This window comes from Colletotrichum abscissum (genome assembly GCF_030869225.1).
Source record: "Colletotrichum abscissum strain IMI 504890 chromosome Unknown Scaffold_29.1, whole genome shotgun sequence".
Taxonomy (NCBI): Eukaryota; Fungi; Ascomycota; class Sordariomycetes; order Glomerellales; family Glomerellaceae; genus Colletotrichum; species Colletotrichum abscissum.
Window position 1 is genome coordinate 17045 of NW_026850198.1, and position 22980 is coordinate 40024.

The following is a 22980-nucleotide window of genomic DNA, read 5'->3' on the forward strand; positions in this document are numbered from 1 at the left end:
TCGAAGGGAGGAGGCTTAAGAAGAGGTTCTCTACCCCAATGCCGAGCTCGGGTTTGGATGACAAAACGTGCATGCCCCATCCACCCCGGACCACCTAGCTACTAGGTTTCCCCAGATTTCCCCCCAAATCCGAGCTCGGGGTACGCTAGCCCACACCCCTCTACACAGCAAGCTACGACTGACCATTCTTCGATTAATATCCGCCTCCTCATTCGTTGTCTGCTTGTTCCGGCGGCGGCGGATTCCTCCACTCCGTCTCCAGCTCCGAGACGAGTCTCTGGACGGGCCAGCCGATTGTTCGCTTACACGCCAAGAGGCGGCGGATCAGCTCCTGTCGCGAGGCTTCTCTTCTGATGAATCGTGCGCCTGTCGAAGTCTTTTCAGTTGTTGGTTTAAAAAATGCAGCAGGAAGTGTTGTCAAATGAAAGGATGGATGTAAGAGGCTTACAGAATGCAATGGGGCCAAAGGCATTGACTTGAACCGAGGGCGTGTTGGCGGTGAAGGTCACGCCGCAGACATCGAGGGCGAGGTGCTCGAGGATATCGTCTTTTGTGTCTTGACGGCCGTCTCGGCCGTCTAGTGTGTTTTGAAGACTTGATAATTGTTGCGGGCTTGCATGGATACAGAGTATCGTAGTGGCGACAAGCTGGTAGTGAAGGGCCGCCGCTAGATTCTTATTCAGTCACAAGACAAGGGTGTTCTAAGATATAAAGGCCTACCATGATGATCTCTGAGCAGCCAAATGGATGGCAAGGCGAGGCCCAGACCGCGTTCAACCGTGGAAAAGGGTTCAAACTGTGACGGTAGACTTTTACGCCATTCACGTAACAGATGAGAAAGGCTAGACCACGACTCCTCCGTGACAGAACCCGAGCCTTTGAAGCATGTATTGATGATGCGGCCTAGAATGAGAGTAACGGCACTAAGGTAGTCCTGATCGGTTCTTGAATCAGACGCCGGTAGGGCTAGGGGCACCTGAGCAAGGTCTATCTTGAGCGGGCATCTGCGGAATAAGCTAAAGGTGATGTCCTCACGAAGATAGTTCCAGAAGCCTGCTGCTCGAAGGCTAGACCTAAAGGCGTCAGTTTGAGGGGTATGATAGGCTGCCAGTGAAGATGCTCCCTGGAGGTGCCTGTTTGGGTCTACCTCTTCTGCTTTGATGTCAGTTCATGCAATAACCATGCCAAAGTGTCTACAAGGTGCGTAAAAGTAGTGACCGGAAGACGACAGGATCTCACCACTCAAAATCTCATACGACCGCAAGAGACAAACAGAAGCTAGCGCAAGCCCCTGCGTTCGCTCATCATTGTCGTACACCTCCGCTGCCATGTTAATCAGCAAACGAATGCAGTGCCCGTGGTAGAACTCCGCCGCCGCCCTGGCGGACGGTACAGTCGTTCTGCTTGTGTGGACCGCGGACAGTGCCAAGATGGCGGCGAAGGGCAGCGGGCTATCGAGGGCGGCCTCGGGAAGGCTTGTGCCAAAGGTAGGGAACGCATCGCTGAGGTCGTACCACGGTGCGATGTCGGCGATGTAGTGGAAAAAGTAGCGTGCTATGGACGGGTTCTGGAGGGCTTTGCGGGGGTTGGATGGTGATGGGAAAGGAGTTTGCGGTTCGTCTGCTTTAAGGGATGTATGTGAGCGGCTACAACGTGTGCAGGATCAAGAACAGTGAGGTACGCATAGGAGATACTCACCAGCGGAGTCGGGCTCTTCTGTATCCTGCTGGCTCTTTTTGAGTTGTGGGAGCGGGGTGGTGCGGTCACAGTATCGCTGAGCCTTGCGGCAACGTTGGCACGCTGGCAGGGCCTCGTCGCCTGAGTAATCTCGTATTGGTCAAAGGAGCTCTTTCCATGGTGTCAGGGTGGATATTTGCTTACATTTGACCTTGCGGACGCGGCAGGTGTTGCTGGTGGCACTTGTCAGCACGAAGATCGGTCTGTGGGCGATACTAGTTCTTGTTCTCATCTTTACCATGCTGCGTTGATGTCAGAAATCCGTTCAAGACGCACGTTTGATGTGCGCCACTGCGTCAAGAGGGTGTCTTACCTGCCTGGTTCAGAATACGAGGCATCGCCTTCAGCCCGATTCCTCCGGTCTACCAAGATGGAAAGAAGGTCAGAAACCCAGAAAAAGGCAGTAATCAGGCTCAATGGACACCTGCTTACTTTGGCTCAGGTCGTGTGAAAGTCACTGCAGCGCTATGACACAAGTGAGCGGCGCCTGAGACGTACGCGCCGACGAAATCGCAATGTGGGAAATAGTGTCAAAGGACGAACTGTCGTCTTTGGGCGAAAAACTCCAATTCCCCGTCTCCATGACAGGACGGCCGGTACCCCGCGCTCGGAGCGGACGGGAGAGTGGGGCGCCGGCGGCGATCCCGTCTCACCCCGGATCGCCGGCAGCCACGTCCCTAAGCACTAGAATCGCCAAGCCCCAAAGATCAGCGCAGAGCTAAAGAGGCACTGCTCTAGCGAGCGGCTCATGACATAAATTCACGGAAATAGAACGTCTTGAAGGATCCGAGGTGAAGAGTGTCATGAGGCAGGGACTAGTTTAGTACCGCCACGATGAGAAACGTTGCATCAAGAATACTGAACTATGATCCGAGTTCAACTCACATATAAACCCAATGAAATTGCCGTGATGGAGGCTCTCAATCAGATTCAGACTCACATACGAGACCAACCAACTATCTTATAAAACATTATCAACCACAACTTTCCTCTTCTCACTCAACAACTTATCAAAATGTTCGCCCAAACACTTATCCAGACAACCCTCCTCGCCGCAGTGGCAACGGCAGCCAGTCTTCCCGTCAGACAAACCACAACCACCTTCCGCCTCGCCGCAAACGTAACTAACTTCGACCTCACGCCCTCCATCCAGGGCCAAGAGCTCACCTACATCTCAACAGCAGACTGCACAGCCAACATCGTCTTCGGACCAGCCGGCCAGGGCGCCGAGTTCTACGCCACTGGAAACACGGTCAACGTCGCCCACCTCTCGGGTGATGACTCTTCCCCTTCGGCCGGGTTGATCGTCACACCCGGCGGAACGGCGACGGTGCCAAGCTTGAACACCGTCCAGCTGCAGTGCGGGGCTGGAACGTCTGGCGTCGGAGTCGTCGATGGCAGTCTGCAGTTTGAGGACGGATTCTGGATGGCATGTCCTAGAAACGACAGCGTTGTGCTGAGCTTCAAGAAGGCTGGGCAGAGGACACTTCTTGGGTGTGCTGATGTTCAGCTTCTCAGCATCTAGGAAGAACTCTAAACACCTAGAGAAGGGCCGACTGCTTTATTTCACGGGTGATACGTGGCGGATATGGTAAATAATATAGAGTTTGGGTGATACCTGGATGATCTGCATCATATTGGTACATAGACGGGTTGCATGGAAATTGGGGCAAGGCATGAGGGGTATATGATAACAGCATAGGTAATCTTTTGGTCGTTAGAATTTGGTATTCTTGAATTCGATTTGCATACCCAAATGCCTTCAAGCTCACTTCACCCTGCTGTCCAGAACCATTCAGTCTATCTGTAATAGTCCAACATCTGATATACTAATCCATTCCTCAGCCTGCTTGTAACCACCTTATTTGGTGCACAACTCCACAAACTCCGCAATCTCCTTGTTAAACCTCTCAGGCTGCTCATAAAACAACCAATGTCCAGCCTCAAAGACAGACGACTTCGCCAAACCTGGCCGGCCCTTCTCCACCCTCCTGACCGTCTCAAGCATCCCCTCAAGCGGGAAGCACCCAGACTTCCGCCCCGCCATCACCAACGTCGGCACGCTAATCATCTCAATCGCCTCGCGGTGGTCGTACCGCGTATGATCAGCCAACAACCTCGCAAGCCACGCCTGATCGCACAACGCACTAATCCCCGTGAAGAACTCCTCATCCTTCCTCCTCACCTCGGCAGAAACATCGTCCGTCGCCGGGTCAGGCTTCGCGCGGTACCCAAGACACCCGTCCACGAGATCGACATGCGCCGCCGCCGACTCCTCCATCCAGAACTTCTGCGCGCCGAGCATGCTCTTCTCGTCGTAGCAGCCCGTGTGCGCCAAGCTCTCGTCCCACCCGTCAAACGTGGACCGATCCTGCAGCGGCGCCTGGTCGACGAACACGAACCCCGCGAAATCCGCGCACCCGAAGAGCTCGACGTACGTCCAGAGCACCGCGGCGCCGATGGAGCAGCCGACGGGCACGATCTTGAGGTCGGGCGAGGCGGCGGCGCGCCGTAGGTGGTGGATTAGGTCGCGGAGGTCGGCGGCCAGGCGGGCGACGTGGTAGCCGCCCTTTGTGCGGTCCGATTCGCCGTGGCCGCGCATGTCGGGCGCGACGACCCAAGTGTCCTTGGAGGCGAGGGCATCGGAGTTGCGGTAGAAGTATTCTGAAGAGCCGCTGAAGCCGTGCATGAGGAGGATGCAGCGGGTTGCGGAGCTGGCGCCGGTGAGGGGCAGAGAGGACTGAAAGGCGAGCTTGCAGCCGTCGTTTGCGCCGCAGTGGGCGTAGTGCATGCTGGAAGTCGCCATTTTCGGTGAGAGTAATGTGAGATTTTGTGAGACAATTTGAGAGTGAATGAGATATTTTCCCTCCTCGTCAGAAATAGTCGTTGGTGGTGAATTTGTTTGAAGGGGTCATATTAATTGTTCTGGATTGATAGAACGGCGGGGACGTCATGGCGGGGGGATGTTTTCTGTTGGTGGGGCCGATGCGGGGGTTAATCGGCGGCCCGTGATAGCGGCGGCGATCCCCGTCCCCGCTGCCGATAGCGCCGAAGTCTGATTTTATTTGAACAGTCCTCTTCCTCAGGCTTATTGGACTTCCTCACACTTTCGGAATATATAATTACAAACTGCTTCTGAATTTCACATTTCACATTTCCTTTCTCTTGCATTTTCACTGGCGATGTACGGTCGTGAGACTAGTACTTGGTCAATAATTATTTACTTGAGACAATAGAAGTTCCACTCGCAGCCATTTCCTTTGGTTTTAATCTCCTAGAGAAACGTCTCAGCCCAGCCCATAAGATGATCCAAACTTGTGCCGCTGCTGCTGCCATTTCACCGATATAGGAAAACAAGTTGATTTATGTACGAATGTAATATGTATTTCAGAATTTTCGTTTACTATTCCTGAACTAAACACAAACAGCCCCTGGTCGTCGGTATGAAGCTTTTTTCCCACCAGAAAAGAACTTTGTACAACTTTCGCACAACACTCATGTACACAACTCTTTTCCTCCTATATACCAACACACACACATCTCGCCGTCAAATCAAGGGGAGGGCCGGTTCTAGAAGCCTAGAAACCGTCTGCCCTCATCTTAGGTAGCCCAAGCTCTAAGCTTCATCACCAACAAATGTCAGCGTGCTTTTTTTTTCAAGCAGACGGGGTAGAGGTGGGCGGGGCACCCGGGGGAGCACCGGTAGGAAAGGTACCATTGGGAGGAGGGCCACCGGGGCCGTCGCCGCCGCTGCTCTGGTCGACGCCGCCGCCCTCGTAGTAGTGCGCCGCGGCGCGGACCTCGTCGCTGTAGTCGGCCGTGGTGTCGATGCCGATGGTGATCCACATGAGGAGGCCGTCGTTGAGGTCCTCGCCGAGGCGGACGTACTTGAGGAAGGGGTCGTAGGCGGCGGTGGCCTCGCCGGCGGCGATGCCGTCCTGGAGGTTGGTCGTGAGGGTCTGGGTGTTGCTGGTGTAGGGGGCCAGGGTCTCGACCTCGGAGATGAGATCCTGGTCGAAGAAGAGCTGGCCAATGTTGCGGGCGGTGCCGCCCTCGAAGGTGCCGTTGGGGAGGATGGTGGCGCCGTCGGTGGACATGATGTGGATGTGGGTGGCGCGGCCGGTGTAGTGGCCCGGGAAGACGTAGTCGAACTGGACGACGCCGTCCGAGTCGGACTTCTGGACGCCGCGGCCGTGGGTGGTGTTGAGGCCGCCTTGGCCCCGGGCGGAGACGCCCGAGTAGACGCCGGTGGCGTTGCAGGCCCAGGCGTCAATGATTTGCTCGGGGACGGCGGTGCAGTCGTTGATGTCGACGAACTGAATGTCGAGGTGGACGGGGACGCCGGCCTGGCCGTCGGTGGTGTCGACGCGGATGAGCTCGCCCTCGACGTAGTAAGGGCCGATGGTGGTCAAGGGAACGAGGGCGCAGGTGGCGTTGGAACCAAAGATGTCCTCGAGAGGGGTGTCGAGGTTGTAGGCCTCGGTGGACTCGTGGTCGACGGCGGCCCACTTGACGAGGTCGGCCTGGGTGCGCTTCTGGTGCATCTTCTGATCGGTGAGGCCACGCTTCTCGCGGAGCATCTGGGCCATGTTGGCGCGGCGCTCGAGGGCGCGCTGCTTGAGGGCCAGGGCGGCAGGGGAGTTGGAGCAGGCGTCCAGGGCGCGCTTGCCGTGGACAGTGACGACGTCGCGGAGGGCGATCTCTGCGGCAATCTCGTCGGTCGTGTGGCTGCCATGGGCTGCGACTGTCCCAATGAAGGGGGAGAGGGCCAGGGCCGCGGCGAGGGCGGAGCGGAGCGCCATGGTGATGAATCTCTGGATATTCAAGGACGAGACGACGAGGGGTTGCTATCGAGTGAAGCAGACCACAGAAGTGTCAGGAGCAAGCTGGAAGAAGAGAAGGACTGATGAAGGTGAAGAGCCTGGTGAGAAGAAGGAGAGATATTTCGTCTTTCTGGCAGGAATCTTGACCTCCTCTTATATCATTCTTCTTCTTGGCGTTTCTATGATCCATCTTGTTTCCTCCTTCCTGATCCTGATGATCCCGTTAACGTCAACATCTTGGCATTGTCACGGCATTGCAACATACCCTACTCTCTCTGCTCCCCTTCATCTGGTCTCGAACAGCAGAGCTAACCCACCGGCCAACACCGTATCCCGGCACGACAAGTCGAGCACGGAGCACGCAAAAGCAACTACATTCCGTACCAAGTAAAGACTCTCGTCTCTCTCTCTCTCTCTCTCCGTCTCGTTGGCGTTCCCCACACTCCCGCGCGCGGGCGCCTGGCGAGACATCGTCGTCACCTTCCCTCCCAGAGTCGTTTCGACCGGCGTATGAGGGGCGTGACAATGTCGTTCGGAGCCACTGTATGGTTTAGCCTCAAGCAAGGTACTCTGTAGTTGGGGGATGTGGTTTGGGATCGAGTTGGTTCCTACTCCTCCTCCCCCCCGGAGCGCTTACAAGGATACTACATAGTACCTTACTTGAAAACCTGGAGGTCCGCCACTCCGCGCGCACCGCGGAGCCAGGGGATTTACACTACCTACTGTGTAAGGTTAATAGAGACCAGAGAATGGCGGCTTTTCTGCGAGTGACGAGCTAGGAAGCGCGAACGGCCGATGGTCGCAAGGGTCGGGGGGTTATTCGGACGTCCAAGACATGCGTCATCCAATCAAGGCAGAGGCAATTCCAATTGCATTGCGTTGGGTCATTTGGCAAAAACACAAAAAAATGCGACGGTCCTGGTTCTCTTCTCCCGTTCCGCAATGTGAGTGTGTGGTTCAATTGTCAAGGTACGGTGGTACGGGGATCGGGGTGTGAGTGGGGGTCCTTTGGGAAACCCCCGGGGAGCGGCGGTTTGGGATGGCGTATCCGGGATGTGGGCAACGGCCGGGAAGTGGTTACGTGGCTCGGCCGAAAACTCCTAGGGCCACAAACAAAAGAACAGTGACACTCCCTTCTCGACTCCTGCAGATGGAACCAAACCACGAACAGGAGGATACGTTTGGATCAAGGAGGAAGGAGGATAGTGCTCCCTTTTTCCCCATGACGCGGCCCGACACTCTGCCAAGAGATCTCTTGACCAAAGGCGTACAGACGTGCCTGGAGATCCAATTTGGGTGGGTTTCATCTTTCGGAGCTTTGAGGAGGTAAGGCAAAGTCCAGGAATCCAGCGACTCCAGCCTGACCAAGCATACTGCAGTATTAAACGACTACTTCGGAATGGTTGCGATTCCCGGTAGTTATGGTTGTGGAGCCGGCCGTCGATGAGCCTCCGGTGGCATGCAGAAAGCATCCGCACCTCAAAGCCACTTATGCTTGAATGCTGTCCGTCCCCCTAGCACCAACCCTTGAAAAGTGGGATTTGCAATCAATGGCGGCCGCGTCATGGGCGAATGAGAACGGCAGTGAATGTAATGAACGACGTTGTATGGCGATGCGGAGACGGCAGCTAGTTCTCCTGGCCTGCCTACCTTGGGCCTTGGGTGAATATGGTGGATAATACCCGTAGTCTAGATGTACAGTAGTCTGTAATCTGTATGGCTTGCGTGATCGTGATATGGATTCCGTCCGGCCTATCCACAAAAGAGGAATCCGGAAGATGGGCATCGAGGATGGAAAGTGGTAATGGCGTCCGAACCCGTTCAAGCTTATTGGAGATCCCTATCAACGATTCAATGCTCCCCGTTGATCGAAGAGGAGTCAATGCGACTCTGCTCCCCCCTTCCTTCTCCAGTTCGAACTCTGGACGTGCTTCCAGGCCCAATGACTTCACAGGAGCGGCGAGCTTCCTTCACCGAAAGTCCACCTTGGAGAATCTAGAGCTCTGAAAGAACCTGGGAACTCGCCCACATTACTTTAACCTCCTTCCAATCTGTGCGGCCGGCCCCAGAAGCCGGCCAGAGATAACCTCGGCCGCCCACCATCTCTGTCCACCTTTCGCCCACCTTTTGACCCCCTCCAAGGCCCAGCCCCCTCTTGGATCGCCTGTTCCTTGACGTGCTTCACATGTCTAAGCAGGCACGATTCCTTCAAACTTGCCCTCGGGAGAAATGATGTATTCAAACAAGTGCCTATCGCCCACATCGGTAAGTAAGTACACATCCCGAAGAGAAAAAGACTTGGCAAAAGACACAAAAGAATTTTGTTGACCACTACGCAGTTCGGCCAACGCCGCTCTCCCTCTCTGTCTCTCTCTCTCCCTCTCTCTCACTCACACATCACGCAAGCTTCCCAACTACGTACGGATGTCCCGCGCTCAACCCGCCATCGACAGCCCACGCCTGCCCGTTGACGTAGCTGCTCTCGTCGCTGCCCAAGAACAGCGCCACCCGCGCAATCTCGTCGGCGTGCCCGCCGCGCTTCATCGGGTTGATCTGCCCGATCCGACCCGTCGTGCCGCGGGCGCGCGCCTGGTCCCACATCTGCGACGTCATGCCCGTCTCGATGAGGCCCGGGCAGATGGCGTTGACGCGGACGTTCGTGCCGGCCGCCTGGTACGCGCACGTCTGCGCGACGGAGATGACGGCCGCTTTGGCCGCCGAGTACGGCGTCGTGCCGGCGTTGGAGCGGATGCCGGCTACGGAGGCGGTGAGGATGACGCTGCCGCCCGGGGTGGGCTTGTCTGCCGAGGTCTTGCGCATGGCGGGGGCGGAGTGCTTGGCGGCAAGGAAGACGCTGTCGTTGTTTTTTTGTTAGCACAAGAGGTGTCAGAGGCAAGTAGGTACACTCACCTCAACGTATTCGTCCGCAGGTTCTGCATAAAGTCATCCGACGAGATATCGGTAAACAGGTTATGAGGACCGGTAATACCGGCATTGGCGAAGAAGATATCCAGTCTGCCGTACGTTGTCATGGCGTGGGCAACGACCTCCTTGACGGCGCTCTCCTCGGCAGCGTCGAATTGGCGGGTGTGGACCTCGACCTTGGGGTACAGCTTATTGAGCTCCTTCTTGTGAGAGGCGAGGTTGTCGTCGGCGTAATCGCAAATGTAGATGGCGCGGGCGCCGTTCTCGGCGAATTGATGTGCTGACGCGCGACCGATACCCATGAGAGAGTTTGCGCCTGGGGTTCGATTGTCAGTCTGTCTACTGCTGCCACCGCCGCCGCTGCTGCGTGACGTGCGTTCGACTAACCTGTAATAATCACGACCTTGCCAGGTACACGAGGCGCCGCAGATGGCCCGGCAATCTTGACAGGAGGAGGGGCATCGAGCTGCTTGCCCAGAGCCTGAAGCCGTTCCGACGCCTTGTCCGACATGGTGGTGGTGCTGCTGATGGTGATGATGGGGTTTCGATTGATGGATAAATGAGGTCAATTCAGCCAGGAAAGAACTAATTTACACGAAAGAAGACGGGGAAACAAGGCGGGCAGCTTATTTGGATACAATGATTAAATGGCAATGCAAATATGCGGCGCAGGCTGTACAGATATGTTAAAGATTGATTTAAAATGCGGAGGAACAGGACGAGCAGGGAGCGGGAGGAGGAGAAATGACGATGCGGAGGCCGAGGGAGCTCTAGCTTGAATTGGGGACCGAACCGAGGCTCACCGGGGAATTCGAAAGCTCCCCCCAGCTGCCAACCAAGCACCACAGTATATTGGGGGAACAACGTACCCCGCCAAATTGGTGCCGCTGCCGATGGGGTCTTTTACCCCAGATGTTAGTGGAGGACACAATCCCCGGCCCGGCTCTAGACCACTTCTCCCGCTGTGGGCTGCCCCTTTCTCAAGTCCATCGCTATCTGCCAACCAGTAAGGGTCGTTGTGCTCTTTGCATTCGATATCCGTCCATTGCCAGGTCATCCCACTTGGACCAGACAGCCAGTAACCTTGGCGGTCAACCAGGAAAAAAGTTGATCGTCGGTTTTCAACAAACCGCTGGAAAGATGCTCCGAATACTCAGTCATCAAAAAGGACCGGATTTCGGTTTTCTGCTGTCAGCGAGCTCGCTCTGACAATCACTCGGCTCTAACGTGTTCCCGCGTTATTTACTCGCCTTCAACTGTAAGGCTTCCATGCCAATATCAATGCTCCTCCTATCCTCAGTAACCTGACAGAGCCTCAACATCAAGCAATAGATTGGACAGTCACGATCTTGGGCTGCTCTATCAGCGTACGGGGCAACGCTTCATTTACATAATTCTACAAACGAAATAATCACACTCAATCAAGTGGCCGGACTCTACAGAGTCCAGCCGCTGCCGATCCCGTTAAAGTAGAGAACGGTCCGCTTGCGTCGCTGTGATGGGGAGTTTTAAAACCCCAACAGAGTCGGTCTTGCCCTCCCTGTATAGCCAACCCAATCTATGTCCGAGGCCGACGCCCTAACTTGCGAAGGCGTATCGAAGCCCCAGGTGAGGGGAGAGTGTCATTCGTGCGCACAGCGGATCTTACGAGAGACCCTGCTGCTTTTCTTCGCCTTTGGCCAGTAGCACGTTGACCAAGCTGTGTTGGCCAAAGCCAGGCCTGTCTCGTTTTTCCTGGTTATCCTCCAAAAGGCAAATGAAATCGCAAATTCTTTAATTTCTGGTAAACGCCTGCCATGCTGTACCGTAAAATGATACATTGTAAGTCCATGCGAGTGCCTCCCAACGGGCCGCGACTCGGCCCTCGCACTACCGCATGCTAACCGTGAAAACAAAATGTGTTGATAATGGTCCTGACCAGAGTCACGTACGGTAAGCTCCGGTCATGACTTCTGGTTGGATCCAGGAGCGATGCCACCCGTAGAAGTCGCAGGTGGCGGTGGCGCCGGCGGAGGCGTAGCGGGTCCGGTAGGAGGAGGGAACGGCGGGGGAATCGTCTGACCGATATCAACGCCCGAGCTTGCAGGCACCTTCATAGGGCCTTGAGGCATGGGCGTGCGGTCAAGAAGCTTCTCGCCGCGAATGACCTTCTCTACCTCGTTCTTGTCCAGCGTCTCGTACTCGACGAGGGCCTTGGCCAGGAGATCGAGCTCCTTGCGCCTTGATGTGAGCAGCTCGCGCACCTTTTCGTATGACTCCGTCAAGGTACGCTGCACTTCGGACTCGATGAGAGCCTTGGTCTCTGAGCTGAGCTGGTTGTAGCGCTCGCCGTACTCCACGGGGCCGAGCTTGGCAGACATGCCGTACAGAGCGACCATCTGGAAAGCCAGGTTTGTGGCATTCTTGAGATCCTGCTTACTGTTAGTGCCAATCCCACAAGTCAATGTCGAGGTTAACTTACGCTTGAGACACCGGTGGTCACCTTGTCGGTGCCATAGACCAGCTCTTCGGCGAGCTTTCCGCCCAGAGAGGTCTCAATCAGACTCTTGAGGTCCCTCGTCGTGTACGAATACTTGTCCATCTCAGGAAGGTGTGCAGTGTGTCCGAGACTCTGGCCGCGAGGCAAAATGGTAACCTTGTAAAGCTTGTTGGGACCGCTCTCATGGTAGAAAGACACCAAGGCGTGACCGGCCTCGTGATAGGCAGTCATCTCCTTCTCCTTCTGACTGATGACCATGCTCTTCTTCTCCGCACCCATGATGACCTTGTCCTTGGCCCACTCGAAATCCGTCATGGAGACGGCAGCATTCTTGAGCCTGCTGGCGCGGACGGCGGCCTGGTTGACAATGTTCTCGAGCTCGGCACCAGAGAGGCCGCCAGTGCTGGAAGCAATGGCCTCAAAGTTGATCTCGGGGGCAGCCTTGATCTTCTTGGCATGGTACTTGAGGATCTCAATACGGCCGCGTACATCAGGCAGGGGAACGGTAACGTGGCGGTCAAAACGTCCAGGTCGGGTAAGAGCCTTGTCGAGAAGTTCCGGGAAATTAGTGGCAGCGATGATGACGACACCGCTGTTCTGCTCGAAACCGTCCAGTTCCGTCAAGAGCTGGTTGAGCGTCTGCTTGTGGTAGGCGGCATCCCTAGTATTGCGGCGTCCACCAATGGCGTCGAGCTCGTCGATGAAGATGATGGCGGGAGACTTGGACTTGGCGGAAGCGAAGAGATCGCGGACGCGCTTGGCACCGACACCGACGTAGACCTCGTCGAATTCACTGCCAGACATGTAGAAGAAAGGGACGCCAGCCTCACCGGCAACGGCGCGGGCTAAGAGAGTTTTACCAGTACCGGGGGGTCCAACCATCAGGATACCCTTGGGAAGCTTGCCGCCGAGGGTGGAGAACTTGTCGGGGTTGCGGAGGAAGTCGACCAGCTCCTGGAGCTCATCCTTGGCCTCATCGGCGCCGTGCACGTCTGCGAAACGGGTAGTCTGGTTCTCGGCCTTGGCCTCGCTGTCCACTTTGCCACCGGGTCGCTTGAAGAGGTTGAGACCCTCGACCAGCATCGTGACGACGACCAAGCTGAGATACGTGAAGAGACAGAACCACAAGACGAACTTGACCCAGCGGAAGATGACGCCACCGAATGACTCGTCTACAACAACGTGCAGCGGGCTGGTCGGGAGGCCATTGCCCTGGACCTTTGCGGTAGCCATGTTCGAGTCGCGCGACCTCGCAGCCAGAGCCTGGCCAACAGCTTGCAGCTGCGCCTGGCTCAGGTTCCCGGGGGACTGCTGGTTCAACTCCTGGCCGCCGAGCGTGCCGACATTGCCAAAGGCGGAGGGCAGGTGGTCGTGACCACCCATCCCGCCGACGGCGCCGGTGCTCTGCATGCCAATCGCCTGCGCATATGCCTGATCCACCGCATCGTTTCTCGCGAACCGGCCAGAGTTGTAGCGCTCGATGACGATGGCGGGCATGTTGGCCTTGAGGAGGAGCTGGTAGAATGCGTTCTGCGCGGTCGCGCTGCCGGGGTTCCTGTTCGCTGCCGACTCTCTCGTGGCGAGAAGGTTGCGCGAGATGGCATTGTTGGTTCCAAAGAGTCTGTACTGATGTTGCTGTTGCTGGAGCTGGAGGGCGAGGCCCAGGCCGGGGGTCCGAGTGAAGGCGGTGGCGGTCGGGCGAGCGGAGGTCGCGAGCCGGAGGACGGATTGCATCGTCGCGGGCTGCATCGTTGCCCGTCGGAGCAGTGGGCTGGTCGCACTTAGCGCCAGCGCTGCTGGGCGTAAGGCCATGATGCCTTTGGGGTAGCCGGGAAGGCGCGGTGTAGGCTGGAGCGCGTATTCGTCAGAGCAGATGGTTTTGCTTGATGCCGAGTTGGTGATCGTAACAAAGGGTTCTGCAGAGGGGCACTCCCCTTACGAGACCGAAAAGGGGAAAGGGAAAAGAAAAGAAAAGGCTTCTTCAGTTACTATCGACGTCGTATGTGCAGGTGTGATGAAGATGACATGGTTCGCGCCGAGGGTTGACTCGTCGTCTTGTTGAGAGCGGCGACGGGGCGGCGGGATATGGATACGTTGAGGCGAAATGCGCTACGGATACCTTAGCTGACGTTATTCATTGACCACGACATTGCGGTGCTGCCTTCCGAGTTTTTCCCTGCCGAAGCGCCGCGACCGGGGAAAGCAACAAGGCCCAGGTCCATACTCCACGTGACGTCGATGAGATTCTAGAATGTCGCGACTTGTCGGTGCCAGGGAAAGACCGATCCGGCGAATGATGACAAAGCCTTTGGGGTCCATTGGAGACGAGCAGGGGCATAATTCAACCTCATGTCATTGGTTAATAATCAGAAGTTCAACTACACCAGTTTCTCTCTCTCAGCATTGAAGGTGATCGTAGTTTGACCTCGAGTTGACCAGAATCCCAGTGTCGATGTTTCATTATTTCTGGATTTAATATCTGATTCAATCTAGAAAGACTCTCCATCTCTCGCGGATTTCCGGTGCGAAGTCACCTCTGTCAGTATATGCTCTCCCAGGATGTCGGAAATAAGCAACATGATTGGCCAATAAGGCTCTAGCCAATCATAAAATTCCCTCTCTCTCCCCATTCAGACCCCCAGAAACACATCGCCAGAAGCAGCTGGCTGAGGAATGGAAATGGATGCATTCTTCCGCATGCAGAGCAAACAACTGCAGATCAATTTTTTTGGATTAAGCGCCCTTTCCCCCATGAGTTGGTAACTGTAAACGCCCTCCTTCTTCGCCCATTTCCCTCATTCCCATCATCCATTAGCAAACCTCCCTCTCTTCCTCCGTTCTTCTTCTTCCCTTCTCAACGAAGCCGGGTCTTGAAATCTCCGTCAGCACCGTCCACCGATTTCTCACATCAGCAGCACCGGGCGAAGAATAAACTCACGAGGCTGCGACGGTCTCTCATATTTTCACACCTGATATGAGCATCACTGGGTAGCGCGGATATCCCGGAGATCAGCGCATCTCACGAGCGGATCATCCGGGCTCAAACTTTCTATAGAATCCCCCAGTTATACCTTTACAAACCTCCAGCTCTTCGTCTCTCAAGCATCCAACACTTCGTCGCCAGTCACACGGGACGATAACTCAATCCTCCTCTTTACCGACTCAAAAGACCTCCATGGCCGAAGAAGAAAAACAGCCATGAAATGCCAAGACCATCAATACATCTATTCAGCTCAACTCAGTTCAGCTCTCATCTCCATTCACCATCTCAGACGATCTGCATCCCCAGCTACCAGAATAGCCCGTCCTGTCCTCCCAAGCGCACGACTTACAACGCCGTCTCTTATCACCACCCTCACGCATCTCATCTCACCCTTACCCGACCGAATCTCCCAATTCAGGCTGCAAACAATTTACCCATCGGAACCAAAGAATCTCAACACCACTACCACCGACACCAACACCAACAAATACGAACAATCATGCAGACACCCCTTGAACTAAAGCAGACGCTTCTGCAAGGCAACGTGTCACCGGTTCAACAGCTAAATAACTCTCAAAGTTTTGACTTACACAGGCTAAGAGCTAAGAGCCCATCAGCTCGTCTTCTGGTCATGCGTCCCCCTTCTTAGCCTCGGCCAATTCTTTTCGCCATTCTTCTCCTCATCCCACTCATCCACTCATGATCATATAAAGAGACGACTTGGACCGCGAGATTTTGATCAACAAAGTCTTTTATTTCTTTCCGTTCTGACTGACCAGGTATCAATTCCCAAAACTATCCCATTTGTTTCTCATTTCCCCTTTGAATCCAGCACACAATACACAAGGGGAGGAACACATAAAATTACATATGCACAACGACTCGTCGTCCCCTATTCCTCCTCATGGCCCCCCATTTCCTCCTTTTCCCGGTTGTTCCCTCTTCGTCAACCCTTCCCCTGAGGAATCTGTTCTAGGGAATGCGCCGCCCACCACCAGACAGGAGAATTCGTCGACTCCGTGCTGTTGTTGTTACAGGGAATGTTTTTGTTTTCCGGGTCGCGCCGTGAGGCCTTGAGAAAAAGCAACGGAGAAATTCCAAAGCTGCCAAACCCGACCGAGCCTTTCGTATATCAGGCATCGAATGACGGTCCCCTTTCTTTCCCTTTTCCCTTTTACCCTGAACCTCCTTCCATCCTCATTATTGTCCTGCTCCTCCCATCCCCATGCGATTTCACCCTCTCCACCAAGGTCGTAAAAGGGCCGTCAAGATTCGGATATCGTCCAATGATTCCCAACATGCCAGTGGCTTTCCCCCATCCGCCCGACCGGCTCCGGCTGTTATGCTTTCGTTGTATCATATCATCGGGAACATGTTCAGTCGACATGGTCGATGAACGCCCCGATGAGAAAGGAGTGAAAGAACTGTAAAAGAAAATATTAAATAAGACAGCACAAACCGCCGTACCAAGCTCCAAAAACCCCACGAGTACCCGACCGACTAAAGACGAAATTATAAACTCGAAGCGACAGAAAGACCACCAATGATATATCCCGGATGAAAACAGATGCAAATATTCCAAGTCGATGGGGTAATAGTATGTGCTTGACAAAGAAAATGGTGCCCGAAGGCGAAGAGCCACGGAGTAAATCGAGGCGGGAGAAGCGACAGATCCAGCGATCGTCCCTTTTCGACAAATTTGACGATTACAAACGGCATTGCGAAGTATGCCGGCAGTGGGTTGTGGGTGAGTGTTGAAACCCAGAAAACAGAGTACCAACTTGATGTATGCTTTTGGGGGATTGATTTGACATTTTCTGTTCCTTGTGTTTCTCTTCGTCTGGATCCCTTTTGGCCCGTTGAGACTGCCCTAAGGGAGGGATGACAGGCGTGGCGGGGCACTGGGCCTAGAGGCGTCCAAAAGGCTCATCCTCTTCTTTTCAACAATCGACAGCTCGGTTCTGTGGAGCCCGCGTGGTATCTCCTTCTTTTTCAATCAACGAGGTGGGGGAATATGGTAAAATCAAATCGACGTCAAAATTTCCGGTGGTGGTACAGCAAGCGGCGCCGAGACGAGGCACCGATGGAAATGATGATTTGGTATCGGAAGGCACAGATGCCTGGCGTGGCGGAAGCCATCGTCGGATGGTGTCTGGCGCTTACATGTTCTCGATCCGTGCGGACGGGAGCTGCATCGAGGGATCCTCGAACTCGATCTTGGGGCCACCCCAAGGGTCGTACACGCCGGAGCCGTAGGTCGGCAGCTGGCCAATTGTTGCAACCTCGACCGGTGCCTGGTACGGAACGCCGTTCCAGTACTCTTCGGGTTGGGCCTGGGGTGCCGGTGAGGCATACTGGCTGACTTGCTGAGGCGGAGGCTGCGGTGCCTGAGTCGGGATCGGTTGGGGGGTATGGATCTGCTGTTGCATCTGCTGGTGCGGGTACGCGACCATGCCGGCTTGCTGTTGCTCGAGGACGGGGGAGGCATGATGCAGGGCATATGTGGCTGCTTGGGTTGGCTGGTGAGTATAAAACCCTTCCTGAATGGATGGGCTCCTACCCGATGCTGCCGAGAAGCTGCTCGGGCTGCTTTGGATGGATTGGTTCATACCAGGTTGAGAGTACGGCACATCAACCTGCGGCTGTTGTTGCCGGGGCACCTGTCCGTATTGTTGGGGCATGGCCGTGTTCATGGTAGCGACACCCGGGTTGCCCTGCTCCGTCACGTAGTACGAGTGCTGGCCCATGCTGGCGGTTCGCTGCAGCATGTGTACACCAGGGTGTTGCTGGTCGTGTACCATACCGTGGACCTCGTGTGCTCCGCCGGAAGAAAGGCTGTGGCGGTGCGCGCCGTAGTGTTGCTGTTGCTGCTGCTGGGGCATAGGGTAACCGTTCATGTGCTGGCCGAAGTCGGCAAATGAGGCAGCTCGGTGCATTGCGTGACCCATACCGGGGTGGTTCATGGCCATGACGCCTTGAGGAGGCCACTGCATGCCGGCGTGCTTCGGGGTAGAAGGAGACTCGCCACTGTCGGAGTCTGATGTGCAGTCGTCCAAGAGCTCGTTGGGGTGGAGGCCGCGCTGGTGAGATCTCCTCTGGTGCTTGACCATTGTGGTCTTGCGGCAGAAGCTGTTCAGTTGATTAGTGTCAACTCCGTCAAGTGGAGGGAAAGCCTGGTGGCTAGAGATCTACCTCTTCAGGCAGCCATCGTGGGCGCACTTGTAAGGGCGTTTGCCAGTGTGAATACGGCGATGTCTGGCCAAACTCGAAGACTTCGTAGGTTAGTGCCTGTTGGAACATGCCGCTGTCAGGAGGAAATCATACATCAGAAAATCGCTTGCCGCAACCAATGTGCTGGCATTGGTGAGGCTTCTCTCCCGTGTGAGTACGGATGTGGACAGTCAGAGCACTCCGTTGAATGAAGCTCTTGCCACAGCCGGGCGTTGTGCAGGAGTAGGGACGCTCGTTGGTGTGAATGCGGTAGTGTCTCTGCAAATCGGACTTCCTGTTGAAGCTCTACAAGATGTCCAAGTTAGATCCGTCCATGTCACACCACAGCCGTAGCCGAGTGGCGGCGTGTTTCTGGACTCACCTTGTTGCACGACTGCCAGTCGCACTGGAAGGGGCGAGCAGTGGGCTCGTTCTCGACAAGCTCCATGAGTTCCATTTCTTTGGGTTTTATTTGTGTGTTTGGATGGGGATTACCAAGATGCGGACCAGTGCAGTAGCTGTACTACTTATATACTTCCGCGGCGAGGTATAAAGGTGTCTTGAATTATCGGGTGATGAAGGGACTGGGCTGATATGGTGTCCGGAGTAGAAGAAGCAAGGGTAGCGTGGGTTGATGTGTGTGATATGTTATCCTGGTTCGGAACGTTGCTTAAGCGGGATGCTCAATGCGGGTTCTGTGTATGCAGACTCCCGAATCGTCGTTCAAGGAATGATGGGTTGGGACAAGAAGGCAAGGGTGGTGAATGTGTGCCGAGAAGTAGGACGTCGACGACTTGAGACAAGAACGGGTGCGGCGTCCAGCGCAAGGTTGCCGAAGATGAGCAGTGTTCGAAGCGTTGAAGACGACGGTGCGTTCAGGAACGTTGAACAATGGAAGAGGAGGACGGACGGACGGTGTTTAAGAGAGAAGAAGATGAGGAGGAAGAAGAAGAGGCCTGAGCTTGGTCGGGGGTGTTGGTATTAATCAGGCGTGGTGGCTGTGACGGGGAAGCTGACACTCCTCTTGAGTTGAGGGAAAGAGATGGAGATTAAGGTGTGTGAGAAGGAGAGTAAGGTAGTAAGTAGTATGAGAGAGGAAGGGGAGTGAAGCTGGTAGGAAACGATCAGCTCAAGATAACCCAAGGTACGACGAACTGATGAAGGCCAGGAGGTAGAATGAGTTCATAGCGGGTGGGAGTAGCCTTCTTTAAGACAGCCACAAGTGTGGACGTACCAGAAGGTGGGAGGGTCCTGGTGCACAGGCACTAAAATTCTCCGTCTTCGATGAAAATTAGCCACCTGACTGGAGGATCTGTTGCGAGTGGTCGAGCGCAAACTGGTGGGAAGTGCTGATGTTGCTTGCAGGACAATCCCTTCTTCGGGCGGCGGATGAGATAAGAAGGGTGAACCAAGTTCGGGCTGGCTTGCCGTGTATTTTGTTTCGAAGTCCAAGTGTCGAGGGCCGGCGTGTGTTAAGTTTCCGAGACTAGAAGCATAATGGTGACCACCAGGAACAATGCGATCGTCGAACCTCTGAGCGCTCAGGTACGGGAGACCAAGCGGATCTTGGACGACTGGCGTCGTTTTCTTGCTTGAGGGGTGTCTGGATGACAAGAAACAGACTCGAGTCTTCTACCGGCAGCTTCCTTGCTTCTATTTTCTCGTCTGGCTTCTCTTCAACGACTCGCGCAGAAGTGTGCACAGAGCTCTTGATGGTCTCCGAAGGTGAAGAGGATCCACTGCAAGATGGTCTAGACAGACGGACCGCGAGAATCACCCAAGTGGGGGGCCGAAGGAAGGTACTAGGAAGGACGTCTGAGGCTCTTCTCTCTCTATTCTCGTGGTGTGTGGTGAGGCTACTTTGGGAGATGCCAGGATGTTGCAAGTGTCGACGACGGTGAGCCGGGAATGGAGAAACCTTGGTGTCTGTGGTGAGAGTCGAGTAGTGTGTGTCGTGGTGGAGAACTGGCGAGTGAACGACAGATTTGGTGTTTTTGTTATTTGTTGTTTAGTCGACTTATGAAGGATGACGACGGTGACGATACGGTCTTGTTGGTTTGAATGTAGTTTATCCTCAGGAACGACAAGGACGAGTGGGATATGCCCGGCACAAGACGAGTCCAAACGCAACAGCGTACTTTGGCTGAAGAAACGAAACAATGTGGGAAGTTGAGATGAGGTGCAGTTGCGTGCGTGTCGTTGGTGTATGTGAGAGGCCGTGGCGCTTTGTTATACTACAAGGGGCAGAAGGGAGACGATCGCAGGCAGGCCAGTCCAAGATTATCGTGGAGGCGTTGCTTTATGAGCGAAAGACGTGAGGCGTCTGATGAAGGTATATATTATCGGCAGCAATATAGCATTACATTCAAAAAGAAGTGGTGCTTCTCTGCTCTGCTGGAGCGGGCAGGCTGCTCTTCCAGGGGCCCCTGGAACGAGGTATGGATTCTGAGCAGGGGGATAGGAGAGCTGTGGAGGCGTGGAGTGAGGTACGCTCCTAGGTACCTGAGGTAGTACCGATTGGGCCCTTTCTTATTTTCGACGGTGCAGACGGGTAACAGAGAGGAGAGGCAAGGCAGGGGTACCGGTAGGGTAGGGTAGGGTAGTGGGAGTGAGGGAGGAGGAGGAGTACCAGGAAGAGGAGGGTAAGGGTAAGGTAGGTCGAGTGACTTTTGGCATGTACCGTAACCGGCGTCGTCCTCGCCAGCGGGTCTTGGTGTGGGAGACGCTCGAGCGCTGGCAGGCAAGGTAGGGCCGGCCTGGTTTTGCTACAGAAATTGATTAGATCAACCGAGAGGAGAAACCACGCGCCAGACTTAGATGGCGGACGGCCCTGCGGGCGTGGCGATCCTTAGAACGGGGGAGTAGGTAGTCGTTCTGTGCGTCAGGTCGCAGACGTTCAAAACGGAATAGCCTCGATATAAATATATTATACGTTTTTTTCTGGCTGACTGTCCGGAAAACGGGATAGAAGGAGTAGTAGAATTTGAAAGGAATAGATGTTTGCTGGCGGGCTTGTATTCGGCGGATGGGAAATTTGAGTTGAGGGGAATGACTGAGTGAAAGAGAAACTGCAAGCGCACAAACACACACCCGCAGGTTGAATGATGTCTACTTTTGCTGTTGCTGCTGCTGTTCGCTGGCTATATGCCGGGACCGAGAAGTCCGCACAACCCCAGTGTCCGAGCAAGTTCAACTGCACCTGAGGGCAAGGAGGCGGGAAAACGGGTGATGAGTGGGAGTGATATCCGTAGGCCAATGGACCCTCAAGATGTACACAGCTCGAAAAGCATTCAAGAAGAAACAAGGCCCCGATGTGACGAGTCGAGGTGGCAGAGTAATGATGAGACGCTCTAGGTATGCCGGTAGCAAGGGCCTCTAGTTTCCATTCTCCTCTCAGATCGCCTGCCCGTGGAGGTAATCGTTGGCAAGGTGTATGAGAAGAGGGGGTAAGTTTGCTTTATGTTGCAAAGAAGGAAGAGAGATCTGATACAAAAAAAAAAAAACAAAAAAAAAAAAAGAGAGAGAGAGAGAGAGAGAGAGAGACGGGTATGGTACTGTATGTAGATACTGCACTGTACGGTATGACAGCACCAGAAGGAATGAACAAAAAATAAAAACTGGTTGGTGATGACTTTTGGTGAGGGGGACCCTGGGAAAGCGGTGCTGGTTTGGATGGAGAATGAGCAGGGCTGAGGTGACGGTTGGGGAGCGCGTCTGTGAGGTGAGGACGAGCGGTGTTGAAGATGAGATGTGAGGAGCGTTTCTTTTTCCACGACGTCTCTCTGCTGCTGCTGCGTCGCTGGCGCTGGTCTGCTCTGGTGGTGGGAGTGGTGGTGGAGGTTCCGCAAGCCACGGCCGCAGTTCCCTAACGAACGGACAAAGTCGGGGGTCTGTCCTCTCGGCGAGGAAGCACAGTCGCTGGGGAGAAAGCTTCGAAGAAACTGCCAGCAAGAGGTCCCAAAAAGGTGGGATAACGCGGAGGGGGGCCGAGAGAGAGTGAGAGTGAGGAGATCTCGAAAAGCTCCAGCCAAGTCCGGGTCCAAGATGATGAACAAGGTTGTTGAACGTGTTGGAGAATCAAAAGAAGGTGTGTGTGTGTGTGTATGTGCTGTGTGATGTGTGTGATGGCGTCGGCGTAGATGGCGATGTGATGTGCACACAGACAATTGGGCCCAGATGTCGACAGCGGTCAAGCGATTTGCGAAGGACAGACGATTGACGCAAGGTATGACTGGACTGCCGGTGATGGAGGGTGGGTTGAGGTTTTTCTTAGCGGGCGTAAATGTGCGTGATGGCAGACTGCATGCTCCCAAAAAGACGCGAGAAAACCACGATGAGAAGACGATGTGCCCCCCTGTCCAAACCGTAGGCGTAGAGAAAAGAGCGAGTCGAGGTAACGTCGAGAATGTAGTAATCGAAACCACACGAGAAACCGGGAACAGCAAAAGAGTGTGATGGCCAGTAAAGAGACGGGCAAGGCAAGGCAAGGGTCGGTTCAAACAGCAGCGGCAGCAGAAGAAGATGAAGAAGAAGAGGAAGAAGAAGAAGTAGTTCAACAAAACGTATTCGCAGAGTCAATCATAATATCACAATTCAACAAGAGGCTTTTCGCCTTCCCGCGGCCGACGTGGCGGTTGCGGCTTCGATTACCGTTGCGCGGGCAGCCGGCGGGGCGGCATTTTCTTTTACAACAAAGAAAGTGAGCACCAACGTTGCGGTTGTTTCCTTTCCTTTGTGTGTATGAGGATGTGGTTGTTGATCCTGCCACGCCAGAGAGAAAAGCAGGAGGTAGGGCGAGAAAAGAACCACACACATCTAGACTA

The 22980-nt window shown here is 54.8% G+C and overlaps 8 protein-coding genes across 8 annotated transcripts; 1 reads left to right on the forward strand and 7 right to left on the reverse strand.

Moving 5' to 3' along the window:
* Positions 1 to 208: 208 nt before the first annotated feature.
* CABS01_10902 (uncharacterized protein) lies at positions 209 to 1969 on the reverse strand (the record flags this gene model as incomplete). Its single annotated transcript, XM_060544257.1, has 6 exons — positions 209 to 366; positions 449 to 667; positions 721 to 1152; positions 1240 to 1620; positions 1699 to 1818; positions 1882 to 1969. The coding sequence occupies 6 exons, from the start codon at positions 1967 to 1969 to the stop codon at positions 209 to 211; spliced, it is 1398 nt and encodes a 465-aa protein (XP_060398533.1).
* A 783-nt stretch (positions 1970 to 2752) lies between these two features.
* Positions 2753 to 3262, forward strand: CABS01_10903 (uncharacterized protein; the record flags this gene model as incomplete). The annotated part of the gene is made up of 1 exon (XM_060544258.1): positions 2753 to 3262. One exon carries the CDS (start codon positions 2753 to 2755, stop codon positions 3260 to 3262), a length of 510 nt encoding a protein of 169 aa, XP_060398534.1.
* A 336-nt stretch (positions 3263 to 3598) lies between these two features.
* Positions 3599 to 4543, reverse strand: CABS01_10904 (uncharacterized protein; the record flags this gene model as incomplete). Its single annotated transcript, XM_060544259.1, has 1 exon — positions 3599 to 4543. The coding sequence occupies one exon, from the start codon at positions 4541 to 4543 to the stop codon at positions 3599 to 3601; it is 945 nt and encodes a 314-aa protein (XP_060398535.1).
* Positions 4544 to 5393: 850 nt separating this feature from the next.
* Positions 5394 to 6539, reverse strand: CABS01_10905 (uncharacterized protein; the record flags this gene model as incomplete). The annotated part of the gene is made up of 1 exon (XM_060544260.1): positions 5394 to 6539. The coding sequence occupies one exon, from the start codon at positions 6537 to 6539 to the stop codon at positions 5394 to 5396; it is 1146 nt and encodes a 381-aa protein (XP_060398536.1).
* A 2418-nt stretch (positions 6540 to 8957) lies between these two features.
* Positions 8958 to 9996, reverse strand: CABS01_10906 (short-chain dehydrogenase; the record flags this gene model as incomplete). Its single annotated transcript, XM_060544261.1, has 3 exons — positions 8958 to 9414; positions 9471 to 9801; positions 9873 to 9996. 3 exons carry the CDS (start codon positions 9994 to 9996, stop codon positions 8958 to 8960), a joined length of 912 nt encoding a protein of 303 aa, XP_060398537.1.
* Positions 9997 to 11428: 1432 nt separating this feature from the next.
* On the reverse strand, positions 11429 to 13776 carry CABS01_10907 (ATP-dependent metallopeptidase HflB; the record flags this gene model as incomplete). Its single annotated transcript, XM_060544262.1, has 2 exons — positions 11429 to 11896; positions 11947 to 13776. The coding sequence occupies 2 exons, from the start codon at positions 13774 to 13776 to the stop codon at positions 11429 to 11431; spliced, it is 2298 nt and encodes a 765-aa protein (XP_060398538.1).
* Positions 13777 to 16121: 2345 nt separating this feature from the next.
* On the reverse strand, positions 16122 to 16334 carry CABS01_10908 (uncharacterized protein; the record flags this gene model as incomplete). Its single annotated transcript, XM_060544263.1, has 1 exon — positions 16122 to 16334. One exon carries the CDS (start codon positions 16332 to 16334, stop codon positions 16122 to 16124), a length of 213 nt encoding a protein of 70 aa, XP_060398539.1.
* Positions 16335 to 17106: 772 nt separating this feature from the next.
* Positions 17107 to 18614, reverse strand: CABS01_10909 (uncharacterized protein; the record flags this gene model as incomplete). Its single annotated transcript, XM_060544264.1, has 4 exons — positions 17107 to 18076; positions 18140 to 18219; positions 18272 to 18463; positions 18540 to 18614. 4 exons carry the CDS (start codon positions 18612 to 18614, stop codon positions 17107 to 17109), a joined length of 1317 nt encoding a protein of 438 aa, XP_060398540.1.
* Positions 18615 to 22980: the final 4366 nt, after the last annotated feature.